Here is a 16,038-nt window from a genome sequence, read left to right on the forward strand (position 1 = left end):
CTTTCCATCTTTCAAATCACTAATGGGGCAACAAGGAAAACTGTGGAGTTCACACCCGATTCAGTTATCATTAGAGACTTGGAGACTAGAGCTATCATTGCTACAATGGTGGTTGATCATGCATCTCGGTTGTATTCCTTTGCAGATTTTGTTGATGAGGATGATTCTTCATATGTTAATCACACTTATTGTGATGATTCAGATATTTAGGAGAACTTTGTGTACTTGAACTTGGGGATTCTCATATGTGACCCAGTTCTTGAGATTAGTATTTCATCTCCTCCTATTGATATCACACCACCTATTGCACCTGATGATGCAGATGATGTGACAATTTTGCCTTCTTGTGATTCAGAGCAACGAGACATTCCTTGTCTTCCAACTTCAGTTCATTGGGATGACTACTTAACAGACATTGCAAGTTTGTTTGTGGAGTCCTACATTGCAAATTTAGGAGACATCATTGATGATATTCATCTTCTCTTTGATGAAGATGATCCTTCTTCGATTGTTGCGAGGGAAGACTCTGACCCTCTTGTGCATTCTCTACATGATCATTCTTTCGAGGTTGACATGATTGTGGATTCTTATGTACAACATTTGGAGGAGGTCTCTTTATCCTTAGAGGAGACATGTGAGTCTTTGGATCTTGTTCTACATTCATCTCCACTAGATCTGAGATTGCCTTTTTCAGCAATGTGGATCAGTACACCACCTTTGGAGGGGGTAACTTTCAACATCGACATGGGGACACTTGAGCAGTTTTCAGAGACTCCACACATCTTGAGTTTTTTTCCTGCATCTTCCCTTCATGATTGGGGTGACTTCATGGATACACCTTTGTTTTTGTTTCTTCCTAAGGGGAAGAACGCGGTTCGACGATCGTGGAGCAGTTTTGAGCTTCTACCATTGGTGCAGATTCTACATTGAGGGGGGGGCTACTTGGTCTGTCTTATTCTCTCATATGGGGGGGGGGGACTTTTTCCTCACATGGGGTTTTGTCCTTCACATACCTTTTTAAGAGTTCTTTGTATAGTTTTCATAGGAGATTGCATTTGCCTAACATGGTCTCGTAGTTGGGACCCATCTTGCATTGTTAGCTTAAGTGCATTCCCCTAAGTTGCACTTAAGGGGGGGTGTTGTAAATTATTCCTCATAATTACGCCTTACTTAAGTTGACTTAGGATAATGCATCTCATAGTAGTTTGGATATGAGACACTTAGGGATGATGTATGTAGGAGAAATTCCACTTTTTGTGGTCTTATCTTGTTGTTACATTCCACCTTCAGTGGATGTTCCACCTCATGTGGAATATTTAATTATTTCTCCTATCTACCCCTACCTACCCTTGTTTCTCATTGAGCCACATGTCATAATTGTGTGCTCACATATCCATATGACCTTGCCTTTATAAGCAGGCTCATCTACATTGTATGTAATTTTTGATGATCTAGTTGATCAGTATTTTGCTCTTGATTAGAATACAATTTATTCTTATCAAATCTATTGTCTCTCCTTTTGTGCTATTCAATGTTTTTTGATCTTGGCTATCTTCAACAAATTCTTACAGGACTTCCGTCACTTGAGAAGTCGAGTGATGTTTGTTTTAGTTATATTGCTGGAAAACAACATAGAGCACCCTTCTATCCTAGTGAGCATCGTGCAAGCCAACCTTTACAGCTGGTGCATACCGTTCTATGCGGTCCAATGACACCTAGTCACAATGGTTTAAGGTATATTCAACTTTCTGTTGATTATAACACAAGGAAAATGTGAGTATGTTGCTTGTAGCATAAAGATGAAGCTTTTTCCTACTTCAAAGAGTTTCACACTCTTGTGGAGAAAGATATGAATCATCGTCTTTGTGTCCTTCGCTCAAATCGAGGGGGGGAATACACCAGCACAAAATTCTCCACATATTTGAAGGAAAATGGATTTCGGTGTCAATTGATTGCAGCATACATACCTCAGCGAAATGGAGTTGCCGAACGAAGAAATCGCATCATCATGGAGATGGTTCAAAGTATGTTGAAAGATTCTCAACTAGAGCATGCATATTGGGCTGAAGGTATACACACTGCAGTTTATCTTTTGAATCGTGCACCAACCAAAGCCCTTGGTGGCATCACACTAGAAGAAACATGGACAAGAGTAAAAGCCTTTATCTCTCATCTTCGTGTGTTTGGATGCATTGCCTATATGCAAATTCCTAAACAAAAAAGCAAGAAGCTTGATGAAAAATCGATGAAATGTATTCTTCTTGGTTATAGTAATGAATTTAAGGCATATCGCATTATGGATCCTAACACAAAGAAGATATACATCAGTAGAGATGTAATTTTTGATGAGAAAAGTGAGTCAAGTTCTCCTCCCACATCATCACCTACTTCAGATAGTGCTCCTATTTTCAACATGGATGGGAGAAGTGATGGGAACGTTGATAGTTAATCAACACCCACAAATGTAACAAAACCTTTACCAAAGTGGTATACTAGCACCATTCGTGATGCAAAGCTAGATGGAGTTCCAGACACTTCAACTTCAGGTTCGAGGACTCGTAGCATGGTTCAAAATGAGGTAAATCTAGCTCTAATGACTACAGTTGTTGAAAATTTTGAGCCATCTAATGTTCAAGAAGCACTAGAATCAAAGCCCTGGAAAGAGGCTATGGATGCAGAGTATCAAGCTCTGATGAAAAATAACATTTGGGAACTTGTTGATCTACCATCTGGTAAGAAAGCAATTGGATGTAAATGAATATTCAAAACTAAGCAGAAGCGTGGTGGGCTCATTACCAAGAATGTAGGTCGATGATGAAAGTATCTCTCAGAGAAGCCACTATAATAGTTGTCCAAATCAATTCACTTCTCACTACCAAAACAAACTCGGCTAGAAGCACTAAAACGAGTGCCTATAGTAACTCCACTTAATCTGCATCTTATCTTAGAGGTGCAGATATTATGCCTATATCCCGCTCTGATACTGTATCAGAGAAAATCAAAAATCATATTTTCTCATTCCATATGCCAATATGATTTACAAATATATGAGTTGAATGAAAGTAACCGTATGCTCTAAAATAACATTCACGGGTTCCACCATATACCAATATATGTATATGAAATCTGAACAATCTAATATTAATTAAATAAACTCAAAACAACTTGAACAAACTACCTACGTGGGTAAATGATGGAATACCAACATTTTTTTCGTTACTATATTTGTCCATTCCTTCCATGGGTGTGATGCAGACGTCCTATGTTGGAATCAACACCTTATTAGGTTGCTTAGTCATGAGGGGCCTTGTAAATTGCTAACAATTAATGCTTAGATCCCATTTGAACACTTGCCAATCCAAACTATGCTTAATTTTCCTTCCTTTTCTCTTAGGTTGACGCCTTGATTCGTAGGTTAGTGGTCCACAACATTGCTCTTCCTTTTCATGTGGGCAAACGAGGTGTTTTCAAATTCATCCACCAAACTCAAGGCAATAGAGGATTGAATCCAAAGCCAAAACAAATGAGTGCCATTGACCTTTAGTTTTTTCTATCCTTGTCTCAATGCCTTAGCAAGCCCCCAAAGAAGATCTCTTACCTCTATCATTTTATTCATTTGTATTCCAAAATCAATGACCATAATTAGTAAGACTTGTCCTAACTCATTTTAGAAATGCATCTACCTTCCACCTACCTTAGATTCCCCTTCATTGCTTCATCAAAATTCACCTTTGTCTAACCGATCTGTAGAGGAAGCCATTTGATGTCACAAACTTGGTTGGTTTGTCCCCAATACTTATCTTCTTAAGACCTCCAACCTAGGCCAAGACTATAGCCACTTCAATTCCTCTAAGTAATTTCTTTAGTGATTTGATGCCAACACATCCCCAGTTCCTTTATCAAAGCCACAATTCTGTCCCAAATAACTTCCGCCTAGGCATCTCCTTCCTCAAGGACTCCTATATCTCTCAAGCTAGAGGTTCCACATGATTAGGGAGCAAGAGGCTCCAAACCAAACTAAGACCTAAGTTCTTGATTTTGAAGTGCCACCGTATAAGGCGTTCAAAGATGCTAGTGGAAGTGTCCCAAGATAAACCCCATTTTTCTATCAACTACTAATGGCTAGTTGGAAACGAACAATGGATGTAGAGATGTTAGTTGATCTCTTCCTTTGCTTTGCGCATGACACACCTTGAGAATCCAACTCATCTCATCTTTATAAACTTATCCTATGTGAGTGCTCTATTTTTGGCCATGATCCACAAAAATGCATTAACCTTTTATAGGACTAATCCAAAATTTTCCACTTGGAAATTGCATCCATCCATAAGAGCCTTGGAGAGAGTGACCTTGGTTGAGACTTGTCTTGATGGACTCCCATTCTACACAAATTGATCCTCCTTGTTGCTTATTGTATGAGCCATTTTTGGGGAAGGGAGATTAATAGATCACATGCATTATTGAGCTCCAAGGAGGTTGGCCTTAGGTGAATCCAACTTTTCTTGCAATCTTCTTCTAGAATATAGCCTTGAACGTGGCAATGCAAAATAGGGGCAAGAGCTCTCAAAAACTCATTCTCAAAGTGTAGTCTATTTGAGAGGCAACCATCATTTTGGAAATCCATCTTCTTCCCCTATTGATTCTCCATTTTAGATTCCTCACAAGTAATTCTTCTTAGGATCTAAAGAAACTCTAGGTACTATATCCAAGCAAAATATTGTATTGGAAAAATAGTCTCCCATCTCACACATTGTCAATATACATGGAGTACAAGACCTTGCTCCACAATGTACCACCTTTTGCATACATTTTCCATAGGAGTTTAATTCCCAAGGCTTTGTTCATTTGCTTACAACCCTTGAAGCCTTAGATCCCATTTGACAAGGTTGAACTTCCTCTTTTTCTCTACCCTATTCCATAGGAAATTCCTCTAATGTTTGATTTCCATTCCTCTAGAGTAGCTTTCTTATCAATTATCGACATCCCTAACTAAGAGCTTGGTAACCTAGCAATATCAAAACAAAGGATTCGCCAAATATTTAGGTAGTCTTCATAGTGGTCTTTTAGGAAGCAATTTTAGACTTGTTAACTTTCGGTAGACTAGAGCAATAAACAATATTAAAATTTAATGTAGAATAAAAGAGGCAAAAATAACAAATCACAATAACACAAAGATTTAATGTGGTTCACCCAATGTGGGCTACATCCACATAGAAACAACCATCCACTTTCTTTCTATTATCCATCGAAGAGCAGATTACAATCTGGTGATATTTCACATTATATATCCACTTATTTATCAAGCCCTTTTTGGTGGTTTTACAATCAAATAATGGGCAATATTTGCTTCAGGGGTACTACTCTCGATCCCTTGGTTGGGTTTGTTGCCTATAGACCCCTACCATGGGCTTTGCCACTAGGCCCTCGCTGAGGGGATGAGCCCCTCAAGCTCCTCAGGACGGGCTTTGCCCCCCTTGCACTCCCCTATTATTTGATTTGGGGGAAAGATGCAGTTGATGAAGTCACCAAAATTTAAGCCCAGTAGCGTGATTAGTCGCCACATACCAACATTGCCTTATGGCCTTCTCATAACAATCTAACACTTTCTTGATGGCATCAACTTCCCTTATTGGTGATTCTCCAAGCAATAGAGTGCCACCAACAAATTGTAGAGTGATATTCTTCACTTTTAAAGAGACGTTTTTTTTTCCTTGTAGTCTTAGCTTTCAAGGCTTGATGAAGTGCTTCAACAATAACAAGTAAGAGGAATAGAATAAAGGGGTCTCCTTGTCTTAGTCCCTGCTTTGTTAGGAAAAACTTGTTCAAAATGCCATTTTTAGATTAAAGATAGAGAATCATAAATTGTAGTTGATGACCTACTTTTGCCAATTTTTTGTGGACCTAAACTTCTCGAGGATTTGAAGTAGAAAATCTCATGACACCCTATCTTAGGCTTTACTCATGTCTAGTTTCATTATCATATGTTATTTTTTTTGCACTTTATGGAGTGTATGTCCTCATGAGCTATCACTATTACAACTAGGATTTGCCCTCCGGTTAGAAATTTGCTTGGCTCTTTAGAGGTGATTTTATCAAGACAAGGTTTCAACTTGAGGGCCATTACTTTAGTCATGATCTTGTATAGGACATTGCATGGTCGAATAGGACAAAAGGCATCAAAATAGGAAGGAATCATGGTTTGCAAAATTAGTGTTAGAAAAGTGGTGTTCCATCCTTTTAACATAACCTTCCTTATTGTACATTCTTTTGCAGCCCTCTTCATGTCATCCCCAACAATGTGCTAAAATTTGAAGAAAGCTAGCTTGCAATCCATTCAATCCATGAGCTTTCTTGGTGCTAAGGGAGATCCTGGCAAATTTTACTTCCTTTGGAGACATTGGTTTTATTAGAGCATTATTTTGTTCATCTATGATGAGTTTTGGGATATTACTCAATAAAAGCTCTTTGGCCTTGTGATCTTTGCATGGTGCATTTGCTAAAGTCCTTGAAGAACTTAAACTCCTCATCATGAGTAGCCTCCACATCAGTGATTTCATTCTTGGAAGGGAGCACGACTTGGTAGATTTTGTTTCCTTGCATTTCGATATTGGTGAAGAGGTGAAAAAGGTTTTTATTGTCACCTCCCTCCTTGAGCCATTTAACCCTTGACTTTGTTATCAAGAAAGTTCCTCCACCCTAAGTAGGTACATAGTTTGTCAAGCATACTACATTCCTTTGATATTTTATTTTCCAAGTGGCTACATTTGGCAATCTCCACTTCTACATCCTAGAGGTCATTTTCTACCTTTTTTGGCTTTTTGAACATACTCATTACCTTTTTCTTTATTCCACTTAGCTACCTTAGATTTAATGATGTTAAGTTAGATTTGATGACATTGAGTTTTTTTCGAAGAATGAATCTATTGCATCCCCTTATTTTTGTCCTTTGGCATTCTTGCAGGTTTTCTTCAAAGTTTGGGTGCTCAAATCCCATGAATTCCATTTTGAAGGGTAATCCTTTTGGTTTTGGTTCTTTAACTATTTCTAGCCAAATTGGCCAATGGTCAAAGTTGGCAAGGAAGAGGGATTTGGAGGAGAAACTTGTTCAATCCAATGTCCACTTTCAGTTGATTTAAAACCTATCTAATTAGACTTTTATGCAAGCTTCATCGAATCTCCTATTGCACCAAGTAAACTACCCTTGTTTTGGCCGTATGTCCACCAAATCTTCATTTGAATAAAAAGTTCCAAATGCTCTAGAGTTGGAGGAAGAAATGTTGCCCCCACCTTGGATTTATCTTCCAAGCAATGCATAGCTTTGAAGAGTCCTCCTACCATCCATGCCTTGTTTGGATATTGCCATCACTTTTGAGGAAGGTCGTTGAACCTTAGAGAGTATCATCTTGACATTCTCCTACAGGCTAACTAATCTTACATGAAGGGTTTGTTGAGAATAGACTAGGACTGATCTTGCAAAGCATCAATCATCATAGAGCATTATTGGACCCCCTTTTGTAATAATTGCAAACACCAATGCTTCCTCACTTCTTTGCTATAATCTTTTGTAGATGTTTCATTTTTATTATCTTTGATTTATTCTAAACCAAAAAGAAGATATGGTTATAGGAGTCTATTCATTGCACATATGTTACAAATAGTATTGTAAACATTGAAGTAAAACAAAAACCTATAGCATCAATTATAACTAGATATAGACAAGTAAATCCTTTATAGGTTTCAAATGAATGGAAGGTCATTCACAAAGAAATGTTTTGTAATAAAGGGAGGAGATTGTTTTTCCTTGATGTTCCAACTAATTAGCGTAATGGCTTGTTAGCGTTGGTGATCAACGTTTGCTGGCCCTTTCTATGTATCGTCTTTTTTAACTGTCCTTTCTTTGTTAGTATCTGTCCTTTTACCTTTTGGCTTGCCTCCACCTATAACAGTTACAGGTAGGAGAATGTTGTAGCCAAATTCTTTGTGCATGTGTGTGTCCTTTTCCTACTTGCAACATTCCTATATTCAATTCCAATTATGGCGTCAGCGGTGGATTTGACCACCTCCTCTTCACTCTTTAGATCATCAATAAAGGCGTTGTCCTACATTGGCGAAGTAGGGTAGTTGGTTTCTTCTCTTGTTCCTTGTGGTATGTCTTTTCCTCCATCTTGCTATTCCAAGTAATCATCATTGCCGTTCAAGGAGGATTTCTTCACTACGTTACCTCGAGTTTCCGAGACGGGGACAACAGGGGATGACGAGATGCGTTTCCGGGATGGCAAATTGTTTTGCCAAATTTGGGGACGGCAAAGGGGACGGCAAAGGGGACGGCTATATAAAATATATATTAAAATTCTAAATGTTCATATGAAAACATGGATAAAGCATGCATATATACATTATATTCATATGAAAACATGGATATAGCATGTGTATGATACTATGAAAAGTTGAAAACATTTTAGAATGTAAATTTTGAACATACAACATTGTTAATACTCAATAGACAATATGCAATGCCAATTATGCATTCATAAATCAGAATTTCAATTAATTCACATTGTCAATATGCATATCATAATAGATATTAAAGAAATAACATACAAAATGTCAAAATGCCCAAAGGCTACATTGCTGCCATATAGTTTTTAATTTATAACTAATAAAACTTGTGCGTTAAATTATTAATATTTTATTATTTTCAATTTTGATTTCTTATTTATAATTATTAATTTTATAATTTATAGATTATTATTTATTAATTTTAAATTTTTAAATGTTTAACAATTTGTCATTTTAATATTTTATATTTATAATATGAATTAATTTTAAAGTTTGATATAAAATTATGAATTAATTAATAAATTTTAATAAATTTAAAATTTAATTAATGTTATCTTTTAATTTTTTTAATTTTTAATGACAATTTGAATTAATAAGGGGCCTATATTAGATTTAAAAAAAAAAAAATTGAAAATACAACTTTTTTTATTTTTTTAATATTTTTTAATAGCCTTAGATATGGGGGACGTCTGGTCGTCCCCGGGACGGATTGGGGATGTCCCAGTCGTCCCCAGCCGTCCTCGGGACGTACGGACATCCCACAGAGCTAGGGCAGGCGTCCCCCCGTTTTGGGGACGTCCCCCCAAAATTCATGACAATTTGGGGATGGGGGGAAACGTCCCCGAAACGTCTCGGGGACTGGGACGAGGGTTTTTAGGTCGGGGATGCGTCCCGGGGTAACGTAGGAACTTCTTCACCATGGCCACTAGATTTATAAATTTGTTATTGTCATGTTATCATTTTTTGTTGGTTTCTACTTTATATCTTTGCCCTTATCTTTTGGCTTTGGGGTCTTTTATTCTATTTTTCACAATTCCTTGCTAAATGGACCACCTGCCTACAAGGAAACCACTAAAAAGGGAGACATTTGTAATCCAATCCTTGGGTTTGAGTAATTAGAGAATAGCCTTTTATTTGATGGGAGTTGATATAAATTTTTGCACAGGTTGCCAACTCCTAAGATCCTTTTGAATGAGTGGTAAATATAGGTCTCTAGTGGATTCTTTATTTCCTTGAGCACATTTTTTTGTCCATAACTCTTGATGCAACTTGTATAGGAAAATCCACAATGACACATCCTTCAAGAGTTCCTTTTGCATATCAAAGCCTATTGACTACTCTTTTAAGAATATGGCCGAGTTTTGCTTGAACATGGCCCTTGTTAGAAGATTTTGGCCCCATCTTCTATTGTTTGGAAGTTGATTTTTAAGAAATCAAGTGCCAAAAAGCTTATACATGGTCGAGCGCAATTTGTTCATTGTTGCTCCTTGTAGGTTAATATATTTATATAATCAATATTAATATAATGTTATTTTACTTTTTCATTTAGGTGGTGTTTTAGCAATGGTATAAGTTACATGAATTTTATTGGGATTCAACTGCATAGTTTTGAGTCAATTTTTATTGACCCATATTTCATGAGTAAGTGGTTCACAAGAACCCATCTCTTGTGATAATGAATGGTCCACTCAACACTCATTGCATCTAGGAGATGCTCATAAGGGTGAAGCATCAAGACTTCCTATAGGTCACCCATCTTAGTACCACTCTAACTCAATCGTGCACGTGTACACACACATGCACACACACATATTTATTGTACAGCCAAACCCAAGTGTATTGAACCTAAAAAAAATTGCCACACCAATGAACCTAAACTTCGACCCCATTTGACTCAGATTAGAAGAACTAGGTAACTTGTTTTTGGAATGCTATATGGACCACTTGCCTATAGGAGACATTTGTAACCCAACTCTTGGGTGTGAGTAACTTGGGAAGAGCCCACTTATTTGATGGGGTTATTTTGATTGATGTTGACAATTCCTTTGTAGGTTGCCAACTCCTAGGATCTTTTGTAATTTGAGTAGTAAAGTTAGGTCTCACGTGGATTCTTGATTTTCTTAGCACATTCTTCGTCCATAATTCTTGATGCAGCTTGGATAGGCAAATTCACAATTGCACATCCTTCAATAGTTTCTTTTGCACATCAAAGCTTGACGACCACATTCTTAAGAACATGCTTGAGCTGCCAACAAAAGTTGGCCCCAGTTAGAGAATTGTGTCCCCATCTTCCTAACCAAGTGCCAAAAAGTTTATACCTGGTCAAGTGTAGTTTTTCCATTGTTGTCCCTTACAAGTGAATAATACTATTCTTTTATATATATAAGATATAACTAACATAATAATATAATGAGTTATTATACTTATTCATTTGGGTGATGTTCATGGATTTGACTCAAATCTTTATCTACCCATATTTCACAAGTCGTGGTTCACAAGAACCCATCCCTCGTGAGAATGAATTGGTCCACTCAACACTCATTGCATCTAGGTGATGCTCATATGGGTGAAGCATCAGGACTTCCTAGAGGTCACCCATCTTAGCACCACTCTTTCAAGCAATAGCAACAGTCTCTCAAGCTCAAAGTGGTTTGTTATTGTAATACTAAAGGAACTGGGTTATTTATTATTGTAATACTAATGTAAGAATTCAAGATCAAAATGTTTTACCTTAAGTTTTCAGTTTCCAAGAAAGCTACTGTTGAAGAAAATATATACGTATCTTTTATCATTTGATGTTTTTGGTAGGAAGCTTTAGGCATCGGTTTCTTGATAAGTTACATGTAGCATATTCAATAAGAAATTATAACCTTTTTAAATGGTAGAAGAAACATTGCAGAAAAAATGTATGGCTAGGTGGTGGTTGTTACCAAGAGGGCATATGATGGCCATAAACATTTTACGATTTAGCTAACTGAACATTTTTTCATAATAAAAGGACATACACTACCCTGAGATGCAATAGTAGCCTTAACCATGCGTGGATGGACTAAAATGGTTAAAATTCATGAATTCAGGATTAGAATTAGAAGCACTTCCACAGAAGGCATGGAAGAAGCTTACACTCCCAATTAATGTCAATTCAAGTAAATCAGAACTCATAGAATTAGGTCCAGTCACAGTGATTGTTAAGGAACTGTTTTTGCACAAATTTATTTTGTTATTCATTTTTATCACAGTTGTTTTTCCTTGAAATTTCAAACTTCAGATGGCCTAATACTTGTATTTCAGTTCTTGGCAGCTTTCTCAGTTCTTTGAATGCTTTTCTAGCAGAGAAGTACCTGGTGAATTATGATCTTTCAGAGTATTACGTCTATGACTTCATGAAGGTCAGTATCAATTATTCTTTTGACTTTGGGAACCGTGTTGTTTTTATTTTTGAAGTTTTTTTCCCCCAAAATTGTCATAAAAGACAGTATTTAATATTGCATTATTTTGGGATCTATAGTTTACCTAGATTTTACAGGATTTAAACTTATCCAGAGGCACTATTTGAAACCTCCGTAGAAAATGATGCACCCAAAATATTTTTGAAACTCTATGCATAAGTCTATGTCTGATTAGATTACAATGTACCAGATGAGTTGAGAGTTAAACTTATATTAGCAGAGAAATCCAAAGTACCCAGATCATGAACCTTTAAGTCAAATTACTATAAACTTCCAAAAATGTTAAAATTCATCAAAGGGGAAGGCCCAATCTTAAAAGCAGCAAATACTAACCGACTTCTGATATGAAGCAGGGCCCTATTCTGCCATATTCCTCCAATTCTTCACTTAAGATGCGCAAAATCTTTTCAAGATACTTTGTCCGATGAGTAACTAGTAACTTGCCCAAAGTCTGGCTTCTGATATGATGAGTAGCCATGATGAAGAACAATATGGAAGTAACCATACAAAAATTCAAATAAAAGGACAACCTAACAAAAAGAACTCTGTGCTTCACCCATGCCCTGTGCCTACATAACTCCCTCCACACTCGTGAAAAATTCATCTTAATCTGCAGAACTGCACATCTGATTTGAGCTAGGTGTGTACTGTTGAAAACCGATATCTAGATCGGATTATATGAGCAAATAAATATGAACAAATGAATCTACATTGGGCTGGGCCCAAAATTGTTTATTATAACTTGTAGATAGGGTAGGCCCAATTTGGGCGGTAAAATCAAATATGTATTTGAGCGATCATTTATGTAATTGGGCTGGGTCCAAACTCATGTAGCTTGTGGTAGAGGCAATCAAGCAATAACATCTTAATAGGTCAAGACCTATTTGAGCGATATACATAATATTATTATTAAATTAATAAGGCAGGCCGACTTGAGACTTGACACCATAAGTCAAGTATATAAGCAAGTCATTTGCATGGGATAATCAATCATATCATGCGAATTACATCAACTAAGTCAGCGAACTTGTAGTGAGCTTCAAGTCAGCGAAATTGTTATCTCAAGCTTATTGAAGGTCAGCGCTCATCTCTCTCCATTGGCTGGTCTGATCTACAAGTTGTCAAGTCTGCAATAGTCATCTTAAGTCTGAGACAGACTTCTGGAAGGGCAGCGATCATCTCCATGCAAGCGAATTCCTTCTACAGATCTGTACATCACATCTCGAAGACAGCAAGGCAGAATTGATACATCTCGGTCAAGCGAATTCACTGAAGACTGTTTTAGCAGCAAACTGATCTGATGTTGGAGATAACTTTCATGTCTTGTAATTGCCTTCATATTTGAAATAATATAATTGGATTTTAAGGCTGGGTTTTTCACCTCCAAGAGAGAGGTTTTCTCAGGGTATTGCTGTGTTGTGTTTATGAGCATTGTGTTTTCATTACATTTTCAGTTTACATTGAATTTTGTTAATATCTGATTAGTAAAATTAACATGGTATCAAAGCCAGGTTCATTATAAATCAAATTTTTAGTTATCCTTCACTTTCAGTTTGCTGTTTTAGTTTTGCAAAATGGTTACAGGACTGGAGGTTGAGGACAGACTTGATGGTGCTTTCAACTTTATCTCTTGGAAAGTTCGTGTGCTTCTTGCCTTTGAAGAGGTTGAGCTGTTACAGTTTGTGGAAGACAAGGATCTGCCTGAACCCTCAGATCCAGATGAGTTAAAGCAGTTCAAGAAGAATGCTCTTAAGGCACAAAAATTTCTAATTGATTCTGTGAAGGATCATCTTGTTCCAGTCTTCTCCAAGTTATCTTCAGCCAAGGAGATGTTCAAACACCTAGAAGGAATGTTCGAAATCAATAACATCAGCCAGGCTCTTATTCTGAGGCAACAACTTCTTCAAATCAAGATGAGCAAGGGAGATTCAGTCATGTCCTTCTTCATGAAAATTTCAGAATTGAAGGACCAGCTCAACTCCATTGGAAGTGAAGTAGTGGACAAGGATGTTGTCATGATTGCATTAAATGGTCTCCCTGATTCTTGGGATCCATTTATTCAAAGCATAAGCGGAAGAGCTGAATTTCCCTCCTTTGATCGCCTCCGGTCTGATTGCATTCAAGAGGAATCTCGCCTAGCTGCAAGAGGAATGCTCAAAGGCACTCATGGAGGTGACCATCATGTGCTTGCATCTCAACATGTCAAAAGAAAGGGTGATCATTGGAAGAAGAACAACTTCAAAAGAGATAGAGATTTCAGATCTCCTGCTGCTTACGATTCAAGGAAGAAGCCAAGGGGATCTTTCACGTGTCCGTTTCTTCGGATGCGATAAGTTTGGACACGATGCTAAAGAAAGTCAGAATTTGCCCAAGCAAGGAGAAGCGAACCTGAATGAAGTTGCAGATTCAAAGGATAACAAAGACTTCCTTTTCATTTCTGCCTTATCTAGCCACGTGCCAACTGACAACAACACTTGGTTGATAGACAGTGGTGCATCTAGACATATCAAGGGATACCGGGAGCACCTCTTAGACTTAATGGAGAAAGAGTCCAATCTTCATGTGGTAATTGGTGATGATGCTCAGTATTCGGTAAGAGGTTTTGACAATACTTCCTTAAATTTGGAATTTGGTATCTCCTTGCATCTTAGTGATATTTTATTTGTTCCTGGAATCAAAAGAAATTTAATCTCTATTTCTGCCCTAGAAGATAAAGGTTATCAAATAGCATTTTCTAAGGGTAAAGTACTTACTTGGCCTAAAAAATCTAGTTTTAAATCTGCTCGTGTTATTGGAAATAGATATGATAGTTTGTATAAGCTTTCAACTAATCTTGTTTGAGCACTCATCCATGAAGCTCTCGAATCTAGCGAGCTATGGCATAGAAGGCTTGGCCACCTTCACTTTCAGGCACTTCTCTCACTTGAAAAGATGTTCAAAGGTATGCCTAAAATTAGTTATTTTCATGATGGTACTTGCAAAGGTTGTGCATTAGGTAAGAACACTAAGAGTCCATTTCATAAAAGTGAAAGTAGAGCTAAGGAAAAATTAGCACTTGTTCATTTTGACCTATGTGGACCCATGTTTGTTCCTTCATCTAGCGGATTTCTATACTATGTTACATTTATAGATGATTTTTATAGAAAGACTTGGATTTACTTTCTAAAATCTAAAGAATTTGATGAAGTGCTAAGTAGGTTTAAAGAATTTAAAGCCCTAGCTGAAAATATGTCTGGTAGAAGGATTAAAGTGTTAAGATCTGACAATGGAGGTGAATACACCTCAAGTAGTTTCAATGACTTTTGTGTAGAGATATGAATTAAGAGGGAGTTCTGCGTTCCCTACAATCCTCAACAAAATGGTGTGGCTGAACGAAAAAATAGAGCCATTGTTGAAGCAGCTAAAACAATGATTCATGATCAGGATTTGCAAACTTCCTTATGGGCTGAAGCATCCAAGACTGCAGTATACATTCAGAACAGATGCCCTCACCATGTCCTGAAGAACATGACTCTTGAAGAAGCCTTCATTGGAGTCAAACCGGATATCAGTCACCCAAGGATTTTTGGAAGTCTTGTCTATGTTCATGTGTCGAAGGAAAAGAGAACTAAGCTAGAGCCATCCGAGAAGAAAGGTATCCTTGTTGGATACGGTGAATCCTCCAAAGCATTTCGTATCTACATTCCAGGACAAAGGTATATTGAGGTAAGTAGAGATGTTACGTTTGAAAAAAATATTGCTTTTAAGAAATCTAAAGGTTCCCTTGTCAATGATGATAAAGAGGTTAATGATAATCAAAACATGGATATTGATACTAACCTTGAGATTCAGAATGAGTCTATTGAGCCTCCTGAACCTATTGAGCATGGTGATCCTTTTGAACCTCTAGATCCAACTGATGGACCTAGAGATATTGCAGTTAGCAAGAAACGGCCACTTTGGGTTAGGAGCACAATTCAAGAAGTAGAAAAGTTTGCAGCTCCTAGTGGCACTTTTAGAGAAAGTAGGAGACCTTAGAAGTTCTCCAACTATGTTGCAATGATGTGCAACATCATTGAGACTGAACTATCCAGCATAGAAGAAGCTATGAACCAGCAAGCATGGTAATTAACTATGGACGAAGAGTATCAATCCATCATCAAGAATGATGTCTGAGATATTGTACCTAGACCTAAAGGTAAGTCTGTTGTTTTTTCTAAATGGTTGTTTAAAATTAAACATGCTGCTGATGGTAGTATAGAGAAATATA

The 16,038-nt window shown here is 37.2% G+C and overlaps 1 protein-coding gene across 1 annotated transcript in view; it reads left to right on the forward strand.

The window, feature by feature from the left end:
- The window catches only part of LOC131060117 (uncharacterized), a 48,763-nt gene that overhangs the window by 7,771 nt on the left and 24,954 nt on the right, over positions 1–16,038 (forward strand). Inside the window, exon 2 of the mRNA XM_057993222.2 lies at positions 11,632–11,729. Within this exon, the coding sequence (XP_057849205.2) occupies positions 11,632–11,729 (98 nt within the window). The remainder of the gene's footprint in view (positions 1–11,631; positions 11,730–16,038) is intronic.

This window comes from Cryptomeria japonica, chromosome 3 (assembly GCF_030272615.1).
Source record: "Cryptomeria japonica chromosome 3, Sugi_1.0, whole genome shotgun sequence".
Taxonomy (NCBI): domain Eukaryota; kingdom Viridiplantae; phylum Streptophyta; class Pinopsida; order Cupressales; family Cupressaceae; genus Cryptomeria; species Cryptomeria japonica.